The following is a 14,940-nucleotide window of genomic DNA, read 5'->3' as shown; positions in this document are numbered from 1 at the left end:
TGCATCAATCACATTACAGTACTTTTGTTTATTTTAAATAACAATTGAATAAATAACAGATTACAGCCAAGGTGTAAAATTAAAGTAAAACAAATTTCGGATGGATGGATAGATGGATTGATTCTGATAAAGTGGGCCGTTAAGGATTTACAGTTTCAGATCATAAAAATGGTTCTTAACTGAAGGGCCTCTATCTCTCTAAAAGATAAAATAGTTTTGCTCGATGCAAAATGTCTGGAATGACATGAAGAAACAGAACAAACAGAAACAGACTACATCAGAAGAACCATGTCAATGTCTCCAAGATGCTTTAAAAAATTCTACCTACAAAGCTACAGTACTGTTAAAAGTTTTAGGCAGTTGTGTAAAAATGCTGTAAAATGAGGATGCTGTCAAAAATGATGTCATAAATAGATTTTCTTTATCAATTAACTTCTAAATTAAATCAACATTTGGTGTGACCATCCTTTGTGTTTAAAGCAGCTTTTGCCCTAGGTGCATTTGTGCATAGTTTTTTAGGTAGTTTTGCAGGCACACTCTTAAGAATAACGGTACTTCACGATGCCATGAAGAACCTTTTTAGTCTAAATGGTTCCATAAAGAACCTTAATAAATCTGAAGAACCTTTCTGTTTCACTCCAGTTCATCTACTAGACAACATTCTTCCTTCTTCAGCAGTCTGTAGAATTCTGCTTTTACAGCAGCTCCTCCTGAGTCAAGAGCATCCAACAAGAGTCTCGTTTTCTCCTGACGTGTTTCTGCAGCATGAACTTTACTGTACATTTCACCTGAAATCATGTCTTTGGCCCTCAGACCATCAGCAACTGTCATCACCGATGAAACTCTCTGAATGAGTTTATCTCTGTGTTTTTTCACAAATTCACATTCTGATTGAAACAACCAAACAAAAAAAAGATTAAAATGACTTTTGTGCTTGTGTGTGATAGAAAGAATACACTAACTGAAATGTAACTGCATGTACCTGTGAGCCTTTGGTGAGCAGGAGGTTCTACATCTTGCCCTGATGATATTAACAAAATAAAGAGATTTGATGACTAAAAAAATCTGTAATAAATACCTTAACAAGTGACAACTTCAATATGTATGTAAAAATGAATTTAGTATGGGGTAGACAATATGGTTAACATGGGTTAAATAATTTTATAAAATGTATTTACCACCTAATACGTGAGAGAATTTGACACATTTTGTAAATGTTTATTAGACTGTTAAGGATCCAATAATCTGGTTTTCATATGATTTCATAACTACGGTTAATTTGGCACCCAACTTCACAGCTATGATATCAATTCTTGTATGGTTAGTTAGTTAAATCTGCACTTCATGTCGTTTGTTACCTGTGAGAAGGATTCTCCGTGGTTTCCAAACCTCCATTCCTTTAGTTTTATCCAAAAGACTCAGTCTGATTTCCTCAGTGTTCAAATCCACAAACACTTCAAATGTAGGATGATAGTTCGGACCATAATTACGCTCAAAAGTCTCCGTCTGAAACAAGGAATAGCAAAATGAAGGTGTGAGAAAAATGAACTACAGTGTTAATCCATTACATAGATTACTCATGCTGCAAATTGGGCAAAAAACTCCATCAGTTATCCATAAATCACAAAAATAAGCCAAATCTATACTGTTTTTTACTGAAAATAATTCTAAATCTTACATGAAACAAAGTAGCTTATTTTAATTAATAATGCTTATGTCAAATATATGACCCTGGACCACAAAACCAGTCTTAAGTAGCATGGGTATATTTGTACTAATAGCCAAAAAGGCATTGTTTGTGTCAAAATTACTGATTTTTCTTTCATGCCAAAAATCATTAGGATATTAAGGAAAGATCATGTTCCATGAAGATATTTTCTAAATTTCCTACCGTAAAAATATATCAAACTTAATTTTTTCTTAGTAATATGCATTGTTAAGAACTTCATTTAGACAACTTTAAAATCAGTTTTCTCAGCATTTAGATTTTTTTGCACCCTCAGATACCAGATTTTCATATAGTTGTATCTCAGCCAAATATTGTCCTATCCTAACAAACCATACATCAATGGAAATTTTATTATTCAGCTTTCAGATGTTGTATAAAAATTGACTGTTATGACTGTTTTTGTGGTCAAGAGTCACATATGATGTTACCTCTGGCTGCACTGTAGATTCCTCTGGCTGACAACATAAACGGTATTCTGTTCCCGGAGTAAGCAAACACTTCGAACTGGTTTTGATGTGCCTACTCTCTGTGTGCTGGTACTTGACCTAGAGAGGAAAAGGCTGTGAATTTCATATATAAAATACAGAGGTAACTGACAGTAAAACATTTCCTTGCAACACTATGACAAGATTTCCTCATATAATTAGTAAATAGTTTATGGTTCTCTTAAGTGAAGATTATGTACTTTTACACATGGTTTAAAAAAAACATGTTTTTAAAATTTTAAAGTTTAACATTGTAAAGTTAGCAGTTAGCACTGACCCACACCACCACAGTCTTCACAAGTCTGGGATCAGTAAGATTTTTAATGTTTTTAAAAGAAGTTTCTTATGCTCATCAAGGCTGCATTTATTTGTTCAAAAATCCAGAAAAAAAACAGCAATATTGTAAAATATTATTTTTAAATGTAAAAGAATTATTCTCTAAGTGAACATATTTTAAAATGTAATTTATTCCTGATGCAAAAAAGCTGAATTTTCAGCATCATTACTCCAGTCTTCAGTGTCATATGATCCTTCAGAAATCCTTTTAATATGCTTCTAATATTTTAATATTATTATTTGCATATTTGCAGAGTCAGTGTTATTGATTGGACTAACACAGCACGCAATCTCTTTGCACAAAGCGCATCCTCATATATTGCCGACTGTACTATCAGGTTTTTCCTAAATTGACTTCCTGGCCTAAAAATAAGAATAAAACAGTCTCTTCTTTACTCCACTTGACACATCTTTCATCATTATTTGACACTGTTCACTACGGAATGGCTGTTGACACAACAGGATTTCTGCGACAGTCAAAAACCCATGAATGTGAGGCACACAATTGCCTGTCAGCTGCATCTAGTCATAGCTTTCTAACAACACATATTTCCACACTGCATAAGGTTAGCACCGCAATGCAGGGTCAACACTGTTGTCCTGAATCTGGCCAGTGACCTTCAGTCCGCTCACCACCAGATGTCGCTCTCGCACTTTCACATCACACAGACTGTTGCACTACACCCCGGACTATATCTCCCATTACCCATCGCGCTGATTGCACCAACACCTGTAGCTAATCAGACGCGCTATATGAGCCCGGACTTCCCCCCTGTTACTCACCAGTATTGTGGAGTTGTATTGTGGAGAATTGTATTTGTTGTGTTTAGCGCTCTCTTAGTGCTAGCAGCCTGTGCTTTGTAGTTCCCTAGTTCCCTAGTTCCCTAGATTCCTAGTCCCCTAGTTTCCTGGTTCCCTGAGTTAAGCTTTCTCGCCTGGTCTTCTCGTCTTGTCTATCTCGCCTCCTGCCTTCTGGACCTCTTGCTCGTTTAATGGATTACCCTTTCCACAATACAACTCCACAATACGCAGTAAGTAACAAGCATAATCCGAAGGGAGAGGCAAAGGGGTTTTCCAAACAAAACGAGCAAGAAGTCCAAAAGGCAGGCGGCGAGACAGACAAAATGAGAAGACCAGGTGAGAAAGCTAAACTAAGGGAACTAGGGGACTAGGAAACTAGGGAACTACAAAGTACAGGCTGCTAGCACTAGGAGAGCACTAAACGCAACGAATACAATTCTCCACAATACTCGGTGAGTAACAGGGGGGAAGTCCGGGGCTTATACAGCAAGTCTGATTGGCTAGAGGTGTTGGCTCAATCAGCGCAATGGGTGATGGGAGACGTAGTCCGGGGTGTAGTGCAACAGTCTGTGTGATGTGAAAGTGCGAGAGCGACATCTGGTGGTGAGCGGCCAGATTCATGACAACTGCATAACACTGTGAAAAACTGTAATAAATGTATAACCATACCTCTGACAGTGAAACATTTAATGGGAGCAAATGAACATCCAGTATGTTTTCTCTCTGTCTTGCAGTTACTGGTCGCAGAAACAGAAGCACTTGGGCAACAACAGGGGATGGAGAAAAGATCATCCTTTTTATGAGCCCAAAGAGGGACAGATCTCTGATGTCAATCATCACGTGAGTTTCAGTCACTTTTAGAGGCTTCATTATTTCTACATTACCGCCAGTAAAATGTGCTACAGCCAAACTCTTTTCGTTTTCCTCTGTAAAACATATACAGTTTAAGTTGTTGTTGACATTTAAAGATTTATTCAGTAAGTATGTACAATTAATATGTAATATAAACCTACCAGAGATTATTTCACAGTGTGGAAGGTGCAGTCCTGAGACTGAACCATTAAAACAGTCAATGCTGTACAAATGTCCTGCAGGCTTCATCTGACCCAAACCATCTACCCGACCAGAATCCCATGAGACCACTCTATACAGCACCTCTCCTTCACCCTCCATCACAAACACAAGGTAAGTCAGACTGCACTGAAACTGACCAGCATGTGGACACACAAACCTGGAGGACAGGGTATGGATATTGTATTATGGGGTGTGGATCAGGGTTTTAGTAAATAGCAATAGAGTGCTGCAGTGATGATGTATTTTTGTAGGCCAGCCAGAAGGTAGCATCACCCTGGTTCCCTTGAAAAATTTGATTTTCATCAAATTACCATAACTTTTATGAACTTTGAAGAATAAATACACTCAGCATAAGTGAAAGGCTAAACAGAAGCTATAAATAAACTATACTACTGTCAGCGTCCAGTGACAACCTCTGTACAGAGTCATTTAGCCACTTGTTATCAACTGCCTTTTTTGAGACAAGCAAAAAATTAAAATAAATCACAAGTGTTTTTTTATTGCATAATAAATTGTCTTGTATAAAAAATGTTTACAAATTGCCTACAAAAACACATCCCTGCAGGACTCTATTTAGCTCAGAAAATTAAAGTCAACAAATCACAACAAATAAATAATTTTCTGGCAAAAATACAGTAAATGTGAATTATGGTTGTTACTGTTATGATCACAAAAGACAAAAGCATTATAATAACACATTTTCATGCACTATATTCCTGGTCTTTGAAAGACATTCAGTAGTTTAATTTGAGGAACCGTAATATTAGTTAAATTGAAGTTTACAGAAACTATCTTTTGCAACTGTTTTATTGTTTAAAAGGACTGTACTCTGTTGAAGTTTATTGGTGATTATGAAAGGTGTGGTATGGTAGTGATGTGAGAAACAAAGGTTTTTGAAATTTATTCAAACCAATTGCTTCGCTAAGAGACCTGCTGTGCAAAAACTCGCCTAAAACATACATTACACAAATATATTAAGCAGCACAGCTGTTTTTAGCATTGATAATACTAATATTACCTGAGCACCAAATCAGCATATTAGAATGATTTCTAAAGGATCATGTGACATTGAAAAATAGCAATGAAGATTAATGGCTGCTGAAAATTCTGAAAATGATATTTTGTAATATATTCAATTATTTACAGTCAGGTCCATAAATACTGGGACATCAACACAATTCTAACATTTTTGGCTCTAAACACCACAATGGATTTGAAATGAAACGAACAAGATGTGCTTTAACTGCAGACTGTCAGCTTTAATTTGAGGGTATTTACATCCAAATCAGGTGAACGGTGTAGGAATTACAACAGTTTGCATATGTGCCTCCCATTTGTTAAGGGACCAAAAGTAATGGGACAGAATAATAATCATAAATCAAACTTTCACTTTTTTAATACTTGGTTGCAAATCCTTTGCAGTCAATTACAGCCTGAAGTCTGGAACGCATAGACATCACCAGACGCTGGGTTTCATCCCTGGTGATGCTCTGCCAGGCCTCTACTGCAAATGTCTTCAGTTCTTGCTTGTTCTTGGGGCATTTTCCCTTCAGTTTTGTCTTCAGCAAGTGAAATGCATGCTCAATCGGATTCAGGTCAGGTGATTGACTTGGCCATTGCATAACATTCCACTTCTTTCCCTTAAAAAACTCTTTGGTTGCTTTTGCAGTATGCTTTGGGTCACTGTCCATCTGCACTGTGAAGCGCCATCCAATGAGTTCTGAAGCATTTGGCTGAATATGAGTGGATAATATTGCCTGAAACACTTCAGAATTCATCCTGCTTCTTTTGTCAGCAGTCACATCATCAATAAATAAAAGAGAACCAGTTCCATTGGCAGCCATACATGCCCACGCCATGACACTACCACCACCATGCTTCACTGATGAGGTGGTATGCTTATGATCATGAGCAGTTCCTTTTCTTCTCCATACTCTTCTCTTCCCATCACTCTGGTATAAGTTGATCTTGGTCTCATCTGTCCATAGGATGTTGTTCCAGAACTGTGAAGGCTTTTTTAGATGTCGTTTGGCAAACTCTAATTTGGCCTTCCTGTTTTTGAGGCTCACCAGTGGTTTACATCTTGTGGTGAACCCTCTGTATTCACTCTGGTGAAGTCTTCTTTTGATTGTTGACTTTGACACACATACACCTACCTCCTGGAGAGTGTTCTTGATCTGGCCAACTGTTGTGAAGGGTGTTTTCTTCACCAGGGAAAGAATTCTTCGGTCATCCACCACAGTTGTTTTCCGTGGTCTTCCGGGTCTTTTGGTGTTGCTGAGCTCACCGGTGCGTTCCTTCTTTTTAAGAATGTTCCAAACAGTTGTTTTGGCCACGCCTAATGTTTTTGCTATCTCTCTGATGGGTTTGTTTTGTTTTTTCAGCCTAATGATGGCTTGCTTCACTGATAGTGACAGCTCTTTGGATCTCATCTTGAGAGTTGACAGCAACAGATTCCAAATGCAAATAGCACACTTGAAATTTACTCTGGACCTTTTATCTGCTCATTGTAATTGGGATAATGAGGGAATAACACACACCTGGCCACGGAACAGCTGAGAAGCCAATTGTCCCATTACTTTTGGTCCCTTAACAAGTGGGAGGCACATATGCAAACTGTTGTAATTCCTATACCGTTCACCTGATTTGGATGTAAATACCCTCAAATTAAAGCTGACAGTCTGCAGTTAAAGCACATCTTGTTCGTTTAATTTCAAATCCATTGTGGTGGTGTATAGAGCCAAAAATGTTAGAATTGTGTCAATGTCCCAATATTTATGGACCTGACTGTATTTTTGTTGTTGTTGTTGTTGTTGTTGTTGTTGTTGTGGTTATTTATTTTATCTATGTAAACAAACATTATTTATTTGGTTTTTAATACCTGTATGTTTTCCTGTCTTTGTCATCATCTCCTTGAAGTAGTTCAGGTGTAAAAACTTCTGAATCTTCTGAGGACTGAAGAAAAGAAAAGAATGAAGAGAAAGGTTTTAATTATGCTGTAACAAAAAAAAAATACATTTTCGCAAACATTCTGAATATTTAAATAAAATACTAGTGTTTGCAGGGAACTAAACAATAGTGTTAAAGGTTTGGGCAAAATTATATGTAGAAGGGAAAAAAACAACATTAAAAAAGGAATTAAGGAAATTAATTTCAAAGTAATAAAGAAAGAAAGAAAGAAAGAAAAGACAGATATAACTCACTGATTGTTCAGTAGATGATTCAGCTTTTAAATTCCCAAAATCTGAACTCTCTCCTACTGTTGGACAAAACACAATTCTGGGTTTAAAAATGTTTAACTCAAAACTAGATATTAAACTGAAATAATATTCTGTGTGTACTGGCATCTAAAGTTTTCAAATGAACAGATAACAGGGTCCATAACTATCTTCTAACAGAAAAAAAAGGTACAGTTATGTTGCTGGTGTGGTACACTAAGGTACAAAATTGAAAAGGTACATTTTTGTACCTTACCTACCCCTAAACAGTACATATTAGTACCTTAAAGGTACATATTAGTACTTTAAAAGTACATATTTGTACCTTTTCACTTTGTAAACTCTTGATAAAAGTTATTTTTCTTTATTGCTGTTGATTGTTCCATGAAAAACCTTCAACATCCATGGAAACTTTCAAATGCAGAAAAGGTTTTTAACATGTTCTTCAAAATGTTTTTTTGGGGAACCAAAAATGGTTCTTCTATGGCATCACTGCAAAAACACCCTTTAGGAAACTTTAAAAAGGTTTTTTTCTTAAAGTTGTCAGTTTTCTGAATAACTTATACAGGATGAGTTACAATGAAGTGCGTAGGGAACGAAGGAACAGATCCAGCGAGGGTTCTGAAGACAAACATTAAACATTTTGCTTACTTTTACTCTCAGTCTTTTCTTTATTAATCTTCGGCTCCTCCTCTGTAAATCTTCTTCTGTCTTGTTGAATTAATACTGTTTTCCCCCAGCTAATGAGCATAACATTCAACACTGCAAATTATTAAATATCCTTAAAGCAACACAACTGGCTTTTGTTTACTGTTTGTCTACAAATACATAATCTCCACAGTGAACTGAAAGAAAATGTTAACTAATAAATAAGGCTTACACAGTCAGAGTCCAACCCATCTGCTTCAATGATTCCTTCAGGGACTGGATTTGCATTATGAACGGAGGTCTAAAAATTACACTAGAAAAGATTTTAGATTAACTACATTTATTCTAAAACAGCAAGAGCTTCTGTTTCACTGTGTTCAATGCTCAGGAAAAAAACATATTTATTTAAAACCACCAGGTTATTATGATAATTAATATCAGCACTTGGGAAAGTCAAATTTTTATTAGAAAACAGAATAAAGCCTACTAAAATGTTCGGATATTGCTGTTACCTGAGTTCAGTGAGGCTGGGACAGGCCTGAATGAGAGACAGGATTTGAGGGCAACATGTATTCAGAACCAAAACCTGCACACAGACTTTCTTCAAATCAAGCACTGATTGCAGGAATGTTAACAGTCCCTTTTCCCTTTTTCAAAAAACACAAAATCTACATGAATTTATATTTGTAAAAGGCTGAATCTCAAGCACTAAGTTTAAATATCTACATGGTTTATTTTTTTAGAACAAAAATAAAATAAACTGATTTTCTCTCATTAACATATACACTCACATGGTGAGGTAAAAGGATTTTTTATTGTTTTAATTGCCTTCTGAAATGCTTCCACAATGGCAAATGACAGCAAATATATTGTATACTGTAGAATGAAGCTTCCACTTACAAAAGATTAAACGTGCACAATGCCGGCTTGTTCTGTGATTTTACCCAGTTGATGATGGACACCACTGAGCTTGGACGGGATAGAGTTAATTCAATGATCTTCAATGATGTCTCTATCTTTGACATGCTAACAGACAATCTAAAGCAGGCAGAGATATAAAATAAAATTTTCATAAAAGTTTATACTAAAAACCAAGTGTTAGGATGAGACACTTTTGTACACACATAAATGATTGAGTTTCTTACATGATGTCTACATCTCTGACTGACACAGTGATCTCTGGGTAGAACAGACTTCCACTGTTTTCAAGCTCCTTTATGCTGGCAATTGAAATAAAGGCATATAATTTAGAAAATGCATTTAGTAATTAAATGATTAGATATTACAAAAAAAACTTGTGAAATATACTGAGTAATGTAATGTAAATTTAATTTCAGAATTACATCAGTTTATTCAGAATCTTTCCTTTACCAGCAGATGAAATCAAACCATCAACATCATCTGGAATGCAATCCATCATCAACCTTTGAAAGTAAAAAGAGCACAGTACATCAGGTAACAGATTTAATAATCCTTATACATATTCTAATTCTGAATGACCAAAGTTTATATTGAATGCCTGAAGTATGTGAGCAGTTTTGAACAGATCTTCAAAGCTGAATCACAGCTGTGCTCATATTTACTACTGTATCTCTTGCTTGTGTGATTTTGCTTAAGTATTACAATTTTTACATCAGTTACACTCTTAAAAATAAAGGTTCCAAAAGGTTGTTTCTGCAGAACCATTTTTGGTTCCCCAAAGAAACTTTCAGTGAACAGTTCTTAAAAGAACCATTCTGAAGAACATTTTAAAAATCTAAAGAACCTTTTGACTATAAAGACTTTTCTGCATTTGAAAGGTTCCATGGATGTTCAAGGTTCTTCTTAGAACCATCAATGGCAATAAAGAACCTTTATTTTTAAGAGTGTAGTACACTGTGATTGCAGTACGAATGTGCAATTAGTAATAATAATAACAAAGAATGTTTCAGGTGTCTTTCACTCACCACAGCTCTTTACAGCGGTACAGGTCAGGCTGGAGCATCTTCAAATTATCAGATGTTACATGGAGTTTCAGGTTTCTGATGTGTTCACAGCACTGTAGACAGTACTTCAACACCCAACAGTCTGTTCTTTTCAGAGCCATTTTTGACAGATCTATCAAAACCAAACCTTCCAAAACTTTCTCAATGAAGCTCTTCTCATGGAGCTCATAGAGACAATGGAGAATGAACAGCATGTGTTCATTTTGATATCTCTGTGAACACTGATTGATCCATTCCTTAAGCTGGGGTTCTATGCTCATAGCAACAGCCATGTTGTGCTTTTCAAAGAATGATGGAATCCATTCTTTCTTACAGAAACCACAGAGAAACAGAATCACAGGCTGCAGCAGCTTCGCATGTCTTACTTCTACATCTGCCATAGAAAATTCCCTATCAGACCAATCGTACAAAGCCAGTCCTCTTTCTACAGTGTAAAGCAGCTCCCTCAGATTCCTCTGGGACTCTTCTTCATCCAGAAGGACATAGTAGAGAGCGGTGAAGAACTCCTGAAAGCTGAGATGCATGAAACTAAACATTGTCTCCTGATAGATTCTTCTCTTAGAGAAGAACTTGCACAGGAATGGATTCCCATCAGGGTCTGAAATGGTTTCATTCATAGTTTTTTTCATCAAACAGCACTTGTTGTTCCAGCATCCCTCTCTCTGCCAGTTGACCCAGACTCCTCAGCAGGCTCGGGACAGGCTGACTCAAACCCTGGCAGTGATGCTCCAGTAGAGTGGACACAAAGTCAATGTAAATGGAGGTGGTGGTTTGCAGTTTGCTTGTTACGTTTGCACCAACCTTGAACACCTCACTGATGATCTGGCAGATAACAGGAATGGAGCAGGCAGTGAGGAGGGCTTTATTTGTTTTCACACAGTCATACTCTTTCTTGGAGAACTTCTGGAAGTACGTCTCCACCACCTTCTCAGAGAAACCCATGATCTCAGTGAAACACTTTTCTCCATTCAGCAGCTTGTTCACTGTCTTTGTAGCTCTGGTGGTGATCAGCAGTTTGGACTCAGGGATGAGGTATCTCCTCATAAGGCTACAAAGAATAACCTCAGGTGGGGCTTTTTGAAGCGGATCAGTGTTTGCTGACATGTCATAAATGTCCTGTGTGAGTTTCAGCTCATCAAATCCATCAATGATGAAAAGCACCATCTCCGGTGAATGCTGTAACACCTGTGAGATCTGATTTGATGTTAAACTACAGCTGCAACTCAAGACCTCAATTAAGTTCATCTCTTCAGAAATACACATCAGCTCTTCACACCTCAGATAGAAAACTAGATAAAAATGACCAGCAGAAAACTCTTCAGATGCCCAGTCAAACATGATCTTTTGTGCTATTAAGGATTTGCCACTGCCAGAGTCACCTTGAAGAATGACAGTCACTGCCCTGTACAACTGAAAAAACTCATGCACACGGATGATCTTAAAACTGCTGTTTCTGTTTTTCTGAATTATCAGTGGTTCAGTATAGAGGGCAGAAAATGACTCTTGTTCACCAGCCATAAAGCTCCACTTACTCTCATACTTCTGTTTGACAGACAACTTGTACTGATGTACAGTCTCCCAAACTCCTACAGGAAAACCAGAGGATTAACTGACAAGAGTTTGCACTGCATCAACATATAAATAAGCTAATAATGCATTAAAGAAACTGCTTTTCGCATAGAGATATGTCAGTCCTAAAGATCTGGAGTCGCATTCACAAAACATCTTAGGGGTAAAAGTAGCTCCCAAATTGCCTATTTAGGAGAAACTCTTCGGTGGTAATTTTTTAGGACTCCTAAATTTTTGCTCTAAGAGTATTTCACAAAGCGCTAAAATCAGCTCCTACGTCTGTAAAAAGTTAGGGGACTCCTAAGAGGACTCCAAAAACCAAACCACAAATCATCCTAAAATGGCTGTTGCCGACAATCCGCCTCGAAATGTCAACATTTTGAACGCATTTCATAATGATTTCCCTTTAATTTAATTATGTTCTGCTCTTCATGTACAAGTTGGGCAAGAAGCAACAGCAGTTCTTGCGTCCAGTTTGATTTTCTTTAAAGCTTGCATGTCTAACTATCAGCCATTATTCTACTCTGTTAGTTTAAAGGCTAGTTATATGCATATCCACTATTTGTTTACTAGATGCAGACATGCTGACAATTAGGTGAACATAAACTTGTTTATTTAGTGACATTAGCCTACATTTTAAAAACTTTATTCAGGCTTCCTACAGGGTTTGGAAAAATATGTAATTTGATTTAAGTATTTTCCAGGTCTGGAAAAGTATGGAAAAAAGAAAGCAGAGTGTTTCCAGACTTTTGCCCGTATTCAGTTTTTATAATAGAAATTGTAAGAACTTAATGAAAATAAATTTATTGCACAAAAAGTGAGATTTCATGGAAGCTGTTTAGTTATTTTTTAACGATTGTTAAAAAAATATGTACCTTTTGTTTATGCAAAATGGAGGTTATAAGCATTTTGGGTTTCTTCTCGCAATATTCTTAGTACCGTATTAGACAGCCTCAAGGACCTTTGCAAAAAAAAAAAAACCAAATATACAGACTTTTACATGTGCACGAGAAACCATTAAACTTAACAGCCCATTCTGCACTGTGGTTTCTTGGCCCCCACAAAGTATGCATTAAGAGACCTAAGGTGTTCTGTGTTCTTCAACTGGTGATTTGCATATAAAATATTGCTATTTATTTTTATATTTTTGGTAGTTGAAGCAGAGGTCTCATTTTTAATGCAAAAATATGAGCCTACCTCTCAAGCTGCGTAAACGTCCACATTCAGTAAAGGAACTCCAAGGCTTAAAAAAAAAAAAAAAAAAAAAAAAGGTAAGAGTTTTATTAAAGTGAATGATAAAAGGCAATGTAATTTAACAGATGACCATAGGAATGTATATTAATATTTAGTACAGCTTAAACAGTATCTCCTGTGTGGAAAAATTTAGTAGACCCCTACGTTTAACATTAAATGGCTTCAGGTGTATAGATTAATTGAATTGTTGAAAATAAAGACGTCTCAAGTCCTCAAACACACATGACAGAAAATTTACGCTTTCATTTCACTTACATCACTTTCAGTCCTTCTTACTATCACGGTGGACGTAGCTTTAGGGGTCATTAATTTGATATTCAGTACTTGAAAAGAATCAGAGTTCATGTCAGATGTACATAAATTAAAGCATGATGCAAAAAAATAAAAAATAAAAGTTCATTATTTTTGCAGAAACAGAAACACATCCTTACTTCTATGAAAAATCTGATGGTTATTATACTAGGGTGTTAAATGAACTTACATTGTGATTTAGGCTTCCTCGGGCTCCCGGGTATAGTTTTTGAGTGTGATGTCTTCCTGATGTACTCTGAAAAAAAATTTAAATTACATTTACTGTCGTTAATTTTAGCCATTACAATACTGAAGCCATTTTGTTAAAAAAAAAAAAAAAAAAAAAAAAAAAAAAAAAAAAAAAGTATTTTTATTGCCTTAAAAATGCATTAATTACAAAAGATTTTGGGACGTCTCAGCTATGTCCCATTTTCTTTATTGACAGCAATGGTTTTATGGTTTAAACAAATCCATATTATCCTGCATTATTTTTATAAACAAAACTGGGTTTATTATAGATTTTATGGCATTATTTCTAAGTACAAGTTTGAATCAATTACATTTAATTCAGATTACAGGCTCACAACTCGGGTAAAATACAATTTCGTTGGCCGGAGATTATAACAAGCGCAATTGAAACAATGCGCTCGTACTGAACATCCCAGCTTGTCTACTCACTGTCAGCATCCAGACCCTCCATCTCTAGGGCGTTGTTTAAACTAAATATAGCTGAATTATCCAAAAGTGCATATGAAAACAAGGTTAACACATTACAACAAAGTCTGTTGGAAGGCGACAATGATTGTTGTCAACGGATGTAGACGGCAACAGGATGTTGCTATCAGTACTGCGGTCAGGCCAGCCGCCAAGTCGAAAAGCACAGTCAATCTAGCCGCCACTTTATTTCGACGGTCGCGCATAAACTGCGTATTACGGTAAAAGCGTCAGAGAACTGATCCAAATGGCAGTGCTCGTCTAGAACGTGATTTTTACCATAGCTCTCATATATGTATGTGTGTGTGTGTGTGTGTGTGTGTGTGTGTGTGTGTGATGGTATTGCAATACTTTCTTCCTCTTATAATAATAAAAATATTAGACAAATTTTGCAATTAATACATAAAATCTCACCTAGAGGAAAATTCTTTTGGAATGCAAAAATTTCTGATATTAATTGGAAAACGACCTGGTCAAATTCTTATAAATGTAGTATTTTGAATAAAGTTAAAGAGGTGCATTTCAAAATACTTCACAAAATTTACCCATGTAAATTAGCTCTTTCTAAATTCGTGGACATTGACAATACTTGTAGTTTCTGTAATGCACATGAGGAAGATTTGTGTCATTTGTTTTATGATTGTGATTTGTCTCTGTTGTTAGTGCCTTTCTATTTCTGTGAAGAAATGTCAACTATATGCTTTCTTTAAAAGATGTGATTTGTACTTTGTCACACAAATGTAAAATGATTATGTTGTTAATGTTTTCATTTTACAAGGTAAATATTATATTCATAAACAGAAATTTGTGAAATGCATACCAAAGTGTAATTTATT

General features: G+C 36.1%; 1 protein-coding gene across 1 annotated transcript; it reads right to left on the bottom strand.

Annotated features, from left to right (window-relative positions):
* Positions 1–71: 71 nt before the first annotated feature.
* Positions 72–14,206, bottom strand: LOC127152446 (NACHT, LRR and PYD domains-containing protein 1 homolog). Its single transcript, XM_051093111.1, is given in 20 exon segments — positions 72–887; positions 983–1,021; positions 1,359–1,506; positions 2,158–2,274; positions 4,021–4,277; positions 4,365–4,582; positions 7,307–7,380; positions 7,629–7,684; positions 8,295–8,383; positions 8,524–8,604; positions 8,804–8,938; positions 9,192–9,329; positions 9,437–9,511; positions 9,635–9,715; positions 10,238–10,899; positions 10,901–11,862; positions 13,043–13,088; positions 13,355–13,422; positions 13,581–13,646; positions 14,069–14,206. Coding segments are annotated over 20 exon segments (3,588 nt in total). The 5' UTR covers positions 14,091–14,206; the 3' UTR covers positions 72–633.
* Positions 14,207–14,940: the final 734 nt, after the last annotated feature.

The sequence above is a fragment of the Labeo rohita genome, chromosome 2 (genome assembly GCF_022985175.1).
Source record: "Labeo rohita strain BAU-BD-2019 chromosome 2, IGBB_LRoh.1.0, whole genome shotgun sequence".
Classification (NCBI taxonomy): domain Eukaryota; kingdom Metazoa; phylum Chordata; class Actinopteri; order Cypriniformes; family Cyprinidae; genus Labeo; species Labeo rohita.
This window is presented reverse-complemented; position numbering and strand designations above follow the sequence as displayed.